This window comes from Motacilla alba, chromosome 1 (genome assembly GCF_015832195.1).
Source record: "Motacilla alba alba isolate MOTALB_02 chromosome 1, Motacilla_alba_V1.0_pri, whole genome shotgun sequence".
Classification (NCBI taxonomy): domain Eukaryota; kingdom Metazoa; phylum Chordata; class Aves; order Passeriformes; family Motacillidae; genus Motacilla; species Motacilla alba.
The window spans coordinates 34236876-34248893 of record NC_052016.1 but is presented as its reverse complement, the minus strand read 5'-3'; the positions used below and the strand labels follow the sequence as shown (position 1 = coordinate 34248893).

Sequence of the window (12018 nt, the reverse complement as noted above, 5' to 3'; positions counted from 1 at the left end):
TCAGCCCCAGCCCACAAGGGCTGTCAGCCCTTTTGCAGTGCAGGACACTTCCTTAGCGTAGGATAGCTGATGAGGAGAAGGCCTGCTTCAAAGGCTGCTCTTGAAATGTGCAGGAAAGCATTTGCTGGTGGGTGTGCTGGACAATTACCTGATATTAGATGCACTTGGTCCAGCCAGTGCTAAAGAGAGAATTTTCATACTCTGGGACAGATGCACCCTGGTTTGAAAGATGAAATTTCTCTCTGAAATTGTAGTAGCAGTAGATTAAAGGCACAACTTGTGCCGTTTTGTGTACTCTGAATTTAGGAGAAAGCAAAACTGCTATTTTCAAATTTACTATGTTTGTTTCATACACTTGGCAGTATTTTGCAAATAGTCATGTTCTCTGTTTGCCTCTTATGTGCATCTGTTGCTCAACAACAAGTGAGAAAACAGATAAAGTAGTAAAAGTGATTAAAAAGTGTAAAGTACAAACATGGGAAATTATTTTAAGCCTTTCTGAAAAACACTGTTTCATGTAATATCCCTTTCATGCCTTTTAAGGAGTTCTCTCCACCAAGACACAAGTCTTGAGGAATTAATGGGGTTAAGAAATCTGTTTTCACTCAGCACTTTTCAAGGGCTTGTATAGGGAGAAAATGCATTAGTCCAAGTCCTAAATGTGAAGTATTAAAAAAAAAAGGAAAAAAACCCCAACCCACCCCATATTATTGATGTCAACATTTTTAAAGCTTCTGTTTGCAAGCACTGCACTGAGTTGGGATATGTCCTCCTATTTGTGGTTCAAAACCAAAAATAATATCCTTGCTGATTGGAAAGAAATTGTGAAATTAAGTCAAGTATTGCACAGCTCCGGCTTTCTGCAGTTGGTTGTAGAAACCCTTACTGACATGGGTTTCTCACAGCAGGCGGTGGGAATGTCATCAGAGTTACAATGTTTAGGATTAGGTCCTGTTGAGGTTCTTTTAATCTGTTCTGCTTTGCATGCTGATGCTACGCTTACCAAGAGATTTGCATACAAGGAGTCCCTTCTTTCTCTATACCCCCCTGCACCTCCCAGAACAGTAAATGTTAAGTTCCTCAGTAACTGCTAAAGCAGTGTGGGAACAAGTCTCCCACCTAACCCAGGGCATCCTGATAGGCAGGAAACTTCTCTGCAAAATGTTTGTGTGAGTAAGCAGTACAGGTTCAGAAACTGCTTTTCTGAGTGACGATGATGCAGCAAAACTTAGCTCTCAAAGCAATAAAGGGAAGAGCAAATATATAACTATAATTCACATTACTGGTGCATAACTTGTGCCTCTGTCTGGCAAGCAGTGTTAAAAAGCCACATTTGTTGTCAATTTCCTCTTCTCTTGAGGCAAAGCTGTACTTGCTCTAGTAGTAAAACCTGGCTTTGCAGTGGGAGTGTGTAGCCTTGCTGCTCTGGCATTATAAATTCTCCTAAACATTTATGAGTAACACTCTGACACAGTGGCATGTCTAAAGCAAAGTGTAGGGGAAAAAAAGATGAGATTTATTGTCCCCTGCTTGAAATGATGTGCTAGCTTTTTGTGAATTATGTTGGCCATTGATGAAAAATGCCAGTGCTGTTGTATTCCTGGGGATGGTTAGAGAAGGAAGAGGATCCTTTCATAACTGTGCAGCCGCAGCATCTGAGAAGGGAGCCTACAGACCAAGCTGAATGCAGTGCATATCTGCTTGTGTGACTATGTTTTTCTTCTGGATCAGCCAGCAGTAGTAGCTACCTCTCTTTAGTCAGTGTTAAGATGGGAAGAGCATAATTGCCATCTGCAGGGAAGTTGTGCCAGCAGGGATTCTGGGGTCATCATCTTAGGCATCCCGCTGTGTTGATCCCATGTAATCCCAAATGCAATGGTGTGACTGAACTTTCAGCAACAAAACAGATTAGAGCTGGTGGTGTTACCTGCCAGTGTGTTGTAGTTGAAAAACACGACAGTGCTCCATGAAATAAGATTTAGTGCATTTGTGGTATTCACATTGAAGGAATTTTGAAAAACTTGAATTCCTTAACCAGGAGAAGATGGGCAAGCAATTCTCTCAGAGTTCTACAAGCTCAAAATAGGGATGAATCCATGACAAGAGAAATAAAACTTGCACATTTTACCAGGTTTACTCAGAGTCTGGATTTCTATATCCATAGGCAGGTACAATATGAAAACCAGGCTATCCTCCTCTTTCCACTTGTCTCCTCAGCTGTCCTGTGAGGCTTCCCAGGCTGGTGGCAGCTTTGTTTCTGTATCTTTGCAGATGAGCAGCACAGCCTGTCAGCATCACAAATGCACCCAGCTAATGCTGTCAGCAGTGCTAATGGGCTTTCTCAGTCTGAGCTGGTGTCTCTGTCGCTCTCTGAACTTGAGCCCTGTCTTTCCGTTTCAGGAGGTTTCTAAGGAGTGTCACGTACCTTCCAAGAAAGCTGAGGCACTCCTTAGAGGGAAAAGCTGAATTGGAAGAAGTTCTCTGTGATGATGAGAGAAGTTTTTGCCCTCTGTTTGAAGGAACTTTTGGAAGCAGCTAGCACTTAAGCCCTGATGATGATTCTTTGCCCGCGCAGGCAGAGGTGTCAGGCAGTGGTCCAGGACAAAGAGGCTGCCTTGACCTTGAGCTGGGCACTTGTGTGTCCTGTGCCACATAGCTGCGTGCCAGCTCCTAGCTGTGCTCCCCAGCAGGGATTTGCTGTCCTCTGTCAGCATTGCTGAGGGCCTAGATTTCCTTCTCTTAGGCCCAGATACAGATTTTTCATGGTGAGAAATAAATGTCCAGAGAAACTCATACTCCAGTTGTGCTCTTTTTCTGGTGCTTCAGCAAAGTGATGGTGGAATAAGCCTCCCTTTGTTCCTCAAATGTACTGTTGAAGCAGAGTCAACAAATGAGCTGAAATGTTAAATACTGCATTTTCTTGCAGGCTTGGAGCCATGGCAGCCTTGAGCTTACTCTGTCAGCCTTAAGCACTCTGTCCCAGCCTGGGGGGACTTCCGTACTCTGTGTGTATATATATTGTGGTGAAAAGCCCCAAGAAAATGTTCTTGGCCTGCATCACCTGATTTATTTTAACATGTGGCATATATATTTCTCAGGAACTCCCCTGTTACAGTGATGACAGAAAAGGGAGCGTATGTTATATGAAGTAGCTCTATCCCCTCCTCTTTTTTTTTCTTTATCTCTGTGTAGTAATGTAATGATACCAATTTCAGCCTCTACTGTCTTCAGGAAATTGAGATCAAAAGACGTGTTTCATTTCAGCAAATGAAATACGAGCACTTTTTGTACACATACAGAGAAATCCTCTGCCAACAGTACAGACTCCAGCTGGACTGCTTGCATCAGGCACTGCCAGCAGATGTTGTGTTAACTGCAGTTTATCCATACTTGAAAATTAATCTAGAACAGGCATAGTGAGAGTTTAAAGTGTAGAAACTATTATCTGACTAGCTGGGTCGCTTCTGTTTTCTGTGGTCATTTTTGGTCTGCATGCATGTGGGATTTTGGAATTGCTCCTTCAGGGAAATTCTCCACGTAGGAGGGCGTCTCTCTCCTGCAGGACCAGCTTCCCACGTAACTCTGGTGCTGTTGTCATGCTGCCTTGGTGCTTTAATTGCATGAGTTGTTTTTTTTTTTTTGTCACAGTGGTCATTCCTTTGTAAAGGAGGGGATGCAATTAATTTGGGGCGAGATGAAAGAGAATCAGAAACTCCTAGGGCAGTCATCTGGCATCCTCTGCCCACAGGACGATTTGTCTTTCTTCCCACACATTCCTTGCAGCATTTCCTTTTCAAATAGGCATCACCCTCTCTTCCCACTTGTCAGTTGTGTTTCTGGATGCTGCTGATTGTTTGATTTCCTATTTTTGTCGCTGTTGTCAATGTTACTTAAATTGTGACTCAGCAAGCGCTGCCCATTTCTAGCCGGCATGTTGGCAGACTGGAGGGAAGGGATGCCATCCAGAGGGACCTTGGAAGGCTTGAGAGGCGCCTGTGCAAAACTCCCCGAGTTCAACAGGACCAGCACCAGGACCTGACCCTGGGTCAGGCACCCAGGCACAAATACAGGCCAGGCAAAGAATGGATTGAGAGCAGCCGTGAGGAGGAGGATTTGGGGGTGTTGGTTGATGAGAGGTTGGACACGAGTTGACAATATGCACTTCTAGCCCAGAAAGCCAAATGTATTCTGGGCTGCATCAAAAACAGCTTGGGCAGCAGGTCAGGAGAGGTGATTCTGCCCCTCAGCTCTGGTCTGTGATGCCCCACCTGAAGGGCTGTGCCCAGCTCTGTGGCAGCCAGCCTAAGGATGTGAACCCGCTGGAGCAAGTCCAGAGGAAGGTAATTAGATTATCAGGGCCTGGAGCACCTCTCCCTTGAGAGAGTTGTGACTGTTCAGCCCAGAGAAGAGAAGGCTCTGTGAAAACCATATAGCAAACTTCCAGGACCTAAAGGGGGCCTACAAGAGAGCCAGAAAAGGTCTTTTTACAAGGGCATGAAGTGATAGGACAAGGGGAAATGGGCTCACACTGAAACAGGATAGGTTTAGATTAGGAAGAAATTTTTTACTGTGAGACTGGTGAGGCACTGGCACAGGTTGCCCAGAAAAGCTGTGGCTGCCCTGGAACTGTTCAAGGCCAGGATGGATGGGACTTCTGGAAACCTGCTGTAGTGGGAGGTGTCCCTTGCCTTGGCCGGGAAGTTGGAACTGGATGTTCTTTAAGGTCCCTTCCAACCCACAGCGGTCCATGATTCACTTCATTGCCTTTGTTCGTGGCTGTGGTCAGGTAAGTTTGGCTGAAGAGGAGGGGGTTTGCTAACAGGTGACTGTCGAGCATTGCCCAGCTCATCTGTGATGGGGAAATGTTATTGCACACCCAGCAACCACAGGTGTGTTTGGTCACGTCTGGTATTCCTGCTAGACACACAGCCCTTCAGGCTGAGGTCACCAAATCTCTTCTTTCTTTTTATAAACCCTTTCCATGTGTCTTTTCAAATACATGGTTTGCCCAGTCTGCCCTCTTCTTACCAAGGTAATAAGTCTTTCTGATGTTCTTTGCTGTTGCAGTATCAATAGCTTTGCAGTTAATCTTAGTAAATTAGGTGGTGGCTGAAATGCATGACAGTCTCTTGGAGAAGACCTCATTTAATACTTCTTTCCCATCCTGTATTTTACACGTTTAGGTGTTTACCTACTTACAGATAAAGTATCTTATAGTCTTTCTGACTTGGCTAATTAGATACTATACAGAATGGTTTCTGGTGAAATTGGTGCATTTTTTCCCCTACCTACTCTTCTAATACTAAAAATATTTTTTTAGAGGAAATACCTGATGCATGCAGCCTATGAAAACACAGTTACAATTAATTTCCTTTTGGTATTTCTTTGCAAACCCTCCGTTTTCTTGAAATGCACTTCGACACATGCCCTTGATCCTGTGACTTGTCTCTCTGTGAAGCACTGTCCCTTCCTGAGAAGGTGTTGGAGGCATTTACTGCAGAGATCCAATCCTCTAACATATCATGTGCTTGCATAAACCTCATTACTGGCTTCAGGCCTTGATGTTAATCTGCTTCAGCAGTTCAGAGGGTGGCAGATCCAACTTGGGTTGAGCAACAGCAGCAGACCTGAAAGACTTTCTCAGGCAGCAAGTGCATGAATTGCACATTGGCACAGCAGCTGTTACTGCCAGGGGAGCAGGCATGTCACACTCCTTGTCCACGCTCATGGACTCAACTAACAGGCAGACTTATTTTAAGGACTAACCAACAATGTGAAACTTTCACATTCACCATTCACATTCACCAATGTGAAACCTCATAGTGACCACAGACACTGGTGTTGGCTTTGGCAATGCCAGTGTGCCTTGTCCTGCAGTTATGGGATATCTTCCAGGTGACTTCCCACTGCACAGCCAGTGTTACAAACTGCAGAACCGGCTGGAGCCCAGCCCGCAGCCCTCCAGGTTGCTTTTGCCCTGCTTAAAGACCATCTTCCATCTTTCCCCAGATTGGATTGTTCCGTCTGCATGTCCTGAAGTCAGGGCAGTCATCCTAACCAAATACCTTCTTGGTGGGTGTTGTGGGTTTCCCCTTGTGGAGAATGTCATAGCTGTTGTTTCCAATGTGTCTCTGTTTTGGAGGTAATGCCGGTTGTTTTTTCTCTCTCCTCTTCTCGTCTGTTGTTTGCAGATGTTAATGCAGGAGAACGAGTTCAGACCAATAGTGTAGCTACAGCATCAGCCTCCAACTCCACCTGAACCAGTACCAAGCAGCCAGCTGCACAGGAAAAATCACCAGTAATTTGAGTCTTGCTCAGCAACACTGGTCACATTTGGAAAGAAAATTAAAAAGAGGAAAAAAAAATCCAACAAAACAACAAACCAACCAACCTGTTCATTTTAGTGTTCAATTTTTTATTATTATTATTGTTGTTCTTATTTAACCTTGTAAAATATCTATAAATACAAACCAGTTTCATTGTATTCTCACTCTGCAGGGTGTCCGGGGCAGGGGACTAGGTGGGGGGAGGAGGGAAAGCGGAGCAATACGACACACCAATGTCTCCCTTCGACAATCTCTTCATGTTGGAAGTTTGCTGTTGTGTACTTCAGAACCAGGACTCTTGCCTCATACCCCCTTCCACAACAGAAAGAAGGAAAAAACGAAACAAACAAATCCCAAACCTCATTCTCTGCTGAAGTTCTTTTTTTTTTTACCCTCTTTTTTTATTTTCTTTTTAAGTGAAGTTTTGGACTTTGATGTAGTGCACAGCTTGAATTTGGTCGGGAGCTTAGCAGGGGTCATTCAACAGAGCTCAGCGTTTCTTGTCAGCAAATCCATATCCCAGGTTATCTGAAGAACTGCCCTGGCTCGGCATGGGGGGCGGGCGACGTGGTAGGAAAATAGGTTGCCATGGGGTGGGGGGGAGGGTTTGCCATGTGTCTAAGGCTTGAACCGCTAGCGGAAGCCTTTCATTTTAAAAATCAGTACTAGTGATGAGGAAATCTGCAGCTTCATGTGGGAAAAGTCTTGCCCGAGTGGGTGATATATAATATAATACACACACATGCACCAACAGCAGCGGTCGGCTCTGCCGAGGCGTCTCCTTTGCCCAGCCAGAGCTCCTGCTTTCCATGTCTCGGGCCGGCTCCCAGCTTCAGCAGAGAAGAGCGGACGAACAAAATCCTCGGCAGGGGCAGGGGCCCAGCTAGTGGATGGATGTTAAGGGACTTTTCAGGAAGTGGCCACTGCGAAAGTGTGTTTGGTTGGGTTTTTTCTCTCCCCACTCCTCCTTGGCTCTTGATTTGAACAGGCTTCCCTTTCCTAAGGTGCATACAGGAAAAGGACACCAGGGTTTATAATGTGAACTGTAACAGGCTACTGGTTTATTTTGTAATACTTTTTTTTTTTTAACTGCAGTTTTAACTTGCAGGATGCCGCGTTCTCCGATAGTTCTGATTTTAAATCCACAGGTAGAATCTGTATTTAATTTTCATCTTTTTTAACCTCTTGCTTTTTCTTTTTTTTTGATCTCTATTTATTGATGCGTGTTGCCACATCGCCATTATGTTTTTACATTGGTAGAATATTAAAATACACATCCAAATGCTCTTGATGGTAATTTGTACCTGCTGACTTATAGGAAAGCTGGCTCTATATGAGTGTGTGTGTATATATATTATATAAATATATACATGTATACATAGATACAATACTGCTTTTTTTATTTTGTCGACGATCTTGAATCAGTCTGACTGAAGCGTGAGGTGAATGCTTGTTCTAGTCCATCAGTTCAGGGTCCAGGTTTCCTCCCTGCGACGGCGCGCGGTGCGAGCATCCACGTCTCTCTTCCTGAAGTCAAAGCAATATTCCTTGCAAAAGGGTCAGGTGAGCGGCCGGATGCAGCCCCGGCGCGGAATCGAGACTTTCGGAGACCTGATCTTGTGGTAGGCTTGCGGTTGGTGTCCGCTCCAGCCTTATCCTTCTTCAGAGAAACTGTAGTCGCCTTTGGTGCTTACCGAGCCGTTCCTCGACCTGCGGATCTCTAAGGCAAGCAGTTGCTTTTCGGGAACACGCGGAACCTCGTGTGGCCCGGGGGGAACCGGCAGTAGCGGCTTTGGAAGCTCGGCCGCCGCAGGGGCGGCAGGGGCTTGGTCACGAGCTCGGTGTGTTTCTTCTTGTACCTTTTATGCTGTTGACGTGGGATTTTTTGGAAACTGTCTCTTATCAGCCCCGGAACTGATAAAAGCTCTGCCCTCTCCCTCCTGCCTGGCACGTGGTGGGTTTGGGGACGCAGGAGCTGATTGAAGAGGTGAGTGACCACCTACCGTGAAACCGATAAAGCCTCAAGTTATACCCCTCAGCGATTTGCTGTTGGGCACACACACACAAAAAAAAAAAAAGGTTTTAAAGCTTTTTTGCATTCTGGCTGGCTGCAAAGGAAAGCACACCCACGTTGAGAAACAAGGCTTTCCAAATCCCTACCTGCAGCTTAATAGAAAGGGCTGAAGAGCGTCTTAACGCGTGCGCTCGGCTAGTCAGTGTCCTGAAAGGTAAGTGAAGGGGCTTGGTTGACCCAGTGATCCAAATTCATGCAGGAGACTCAAAAAGTAGGACAGTGGCAGGGTATGGATCTGCTGTATAGACAAGACTGCTGAAGCATTGGCCACAGGCGCTGTTATTTAGAGGCAGTAAATTTAAAAAGAGTCTTTAAAAAGAAAAAAAAGTAATAAAAATATATCGAAGAAAAAATGCTGCTTGGGCCAGGACATGTGGCTTTTCTTTTTCTTTTTTTTGTTAAAGACTGGCGGAGGGGAGTCAGAGCGTTTCTCTCTGGTTTTGTGGCTGTGCCGGCGTCTGTGTGTGTCTCGTGTGTGTGTTAGGCTGGGGGGAGGGTCAGGGGTGCCCCTCTGGTTTTATTTCTGTTTTCAAGGATCATAGCAGGATCACACACTCTTTTATACAAGTTAGATCCAGGTCTTTGAACAACCTTTTTTTGTAAATAAGAAGAAAAAAAAAAAGAAAAAAAAACACAGAAAAATAACAACAAAAAACAAAGCTCCTCACCAAATTCAAGCTTGTACATTATTATTTTTGGTTGTTTTTGAATTTTGAGTTTTATTGTTTTGTATGTAAATATGTGGACCCAGGAACTGTTATTAATGAGCAAAAAGTTACCGTTCAGGGCAGTGATTCTGTTTAATAATCAGACAAAATGTAGACGAGCTTTTTAAAGCCATATAGTTTTAACTCTGTACAGTAGGTACCGGCCTGTATTATTGTAACAATAACTCTAGCAATGTATAGTGTATCTATATAGTTTGGAGTGCCTTCGCTTCCATGATTTTTTGAATTTTATTTCCCTTTTATTTTTTTCTCCTTCTTCTTTATTAACAATGTCTCCCACCCCAAACCCACATCTTTGCTCCCCCCTCCCCACCCCGCTTTCTAACTCTTTGAGTGCTGTAAGGTTTCGGTGATACCCTGATCAGTAGCAGAATGAAAAGAAACCGTCTCCACCGTCATTCACTTCATTGGCGCCGTGGTTTTGTTCTGGGAGTCTCCAAGGTGCCCACCCTGCCCTCTTCCTCCTCCCGCCTGCAGCAGCTGGTTTCATTTGGACCCTTGCCCTAGCAGCCCATTTAGATTTTGCTTGTCTCTCCCCTCAACCCTGCGCCCAGGAGCATCTGGGCGGCAGCAGCTTCCAGGAGGCTCGGCCTTCCCACCCTCCCTGCGGCTGTGCCGGGGGCAGCGGCGAGCGGAAAGAGCCCCCAGGGAGGGAAATCCCCACATCCTGCAGGGTTGCTGCACTCGGAGCCATTTGGCATTTGGGCATCGCTGTCGGAGACTGCTGCGGTGGTTTTTTCTGCCGGGAGGACTTTCTGTTCCCTTTCTTCTCCCTGTTTTTCCCCTACATCCTTCCCCGAAGTCACTTTTGTTTTCTTGAGATAAGTTTAACATGACTCTTGATTTCTTGTGCCCAGCACGAAGGCCTTGTTTCTAAAACTAGTTTGCTTGTGTTTTACTACCTTGTTAGTATTCCACATAAGATTGTCTTGAATGGGAAAACACGTAACTCTTTACCAAACCAAAGGTTGCTGTTTTATTTCGAAGCATCTCGTGTTCATTCCAGTGAAGCAGAGGCTGCACTTTCTTTCTGGTGACACGAAGGTCAGTGATGCCAAGCTGTTGGCGACAGTCTGCTCAGAGCTGTCCCTCTCTTCTTTTACACTCTTTTGGGCTTCTTTTTTAACCCAGTGTGGTCTTGATGTGTCCTTTACGTCAGCCCTGCCGTAGTGGGTCCCTGAGCCGGGCTGGATCGCAGTCTGTCTCCCCTGATGGACGCTCAATCAAGACGCTGGTGTTCTTTACTATTAAACTTATCTACCTTGCTAGGGAAAAAGAAAAAAATTACCTGCAAAAGAAAATTGACTGGTAGAAGACCCCTGAACACTCTGTCCCCTTATTTCGAAGCCAAGCTTTACCTAAAATAATGGCAGGTGCCTGCGACTTGCAACCTAAAATTCCCCCCCAGTTTTCAGTACTTGGAAAAGCAGAAGTCAAGCAGCCTGTCAGACTCGTACTCCTGTACTAGGAACCTCAGCCACCGCAGAGAAAAAGTAAAAGCCGATGAGGAAAAGCACAGTAGGGTATTCGGTCCGGGCTCTGCCTTCCGGAGACTGCCAGCGGGTACCCCTAGGGTGGCAGCTGATTTCCACGGGGCTCTCGGCCGGTTCTGGTCGTAGTTGGCTTCGTTTTGCAACACTGCAATAATGGCAAAACGACAGGAAAGGAAAACAGTACCTAAGGGGTTAGCTCGAGAAAAGTAGCTTCCTTGTGTTGGTCTTTCTCAATTTATTTTTAATATATATATATAAAATATATTTATATATATATAATTTGCTTGCCTGTAAAATTTGCGTTCATTAATGTGTTGCTGATGGATCACTTGGGCCTGTACACACCAATTAGCGTGACCACTTCCATCTTAAAAACAGAAATCTAAATATATATATATTAAGGACTGTGGGTTGTATACAAACTATTGCATACACTTGTGCAAATCTGTCTTGATTTAAAGGAAAAGCAAAACCTGTATAACATTATTACTACTTGAATGCCTCTGTGACTGATTTTTTTTTCATTTTAAATATAAACTTTTTTTTTTTTTGTGGAAAGTATGCTTAATGTTTTATTATTTCCCCCGCCCCATTCCCCTTGTAAATACGTTTTGTTCTGTGTGACTCGGTTCGGAAATAGTTAACTGGTACTGTAATTTGCATTAAATAAAAAGTAGGTTAGCCTGGAAATGAAATTTAAAAATTACCAAGTGTGTGGTCTTTATTTCAAAAAATTGCCCTATTCTTCCCTCCTCCTCTCTCCCTTCTCTGACCCTTGTTCCTCACCCTCATGCCTCTTTCCACTCTGCAAGAATAGGTGGACGTGAATCTTTGTAATAATAAAGAAAAACCTCAAGAAATGAGCATGTTTTCTTAAATGAGCTGTGTTATTCCATGCTATTTTTAAAGAGATGCCAGCTTGTCTATGATACCGTTTGATTTGATGGAGAGAGGAACCCTGGGACATAAATATTTCAAATTGAAACCAACCAATCTTCCTTTACCGTCCACCTATAGATACAAACTTAAGAACCTGTGTAAACTGCTGGCTTTGAATCCTGCACTCATGGTTGTTTGGGTTGTTTTTGGTTTTTTTTTAAATCATTGGATCCCATTAGTAATGTTATTTGGTGGTGATCTGTAAAGTTTGTCGAGACCACGTCCAGTGGACCGTTCCTCCAGCAAATCAGCACATAGCTATCTCTGAGTTGGGTTTCCGGTACTGGATAATGTATGTATTAAACATGACATGTCTATTAGCGCAAAAAGAAAAAAGAAAAAAAAAAAATCCTTTTTTGGGCTGGCTGACCTGGCCGAATCCATTCTGTCGCTATCCTAAAGGCTAGATGCGAGGTCATGTGACTGCTGCTTCAATAAAAACAAATTTATATTGCAAA

General features: G+C 44.4%; 1 protein-coding gene across 2 annotated transcripts in view; it reads left to right on the top strand.

The window, feature by feature from the left end:
- Window positions 1-12018, top strand: part of GSK3B (glycogen synthase kinase 3 beta) — a 149944-nt gene extending 137926 nt beyond the window's left edge. For both annotated transcript variants that reach the window (XM_038138914.1, XM_038138908.1), the window contains one exon: window positions 6192-12018. In XM_038138914.1, coding sequence (XP_037994842.1) covers window positions 6192-6259 — 68 coding nt within the window. In that variant the 3' untranslated portion in view covers window positions 6260-12018. The remainder of the gene's footprint in view (window positions 1-6191) is intronic.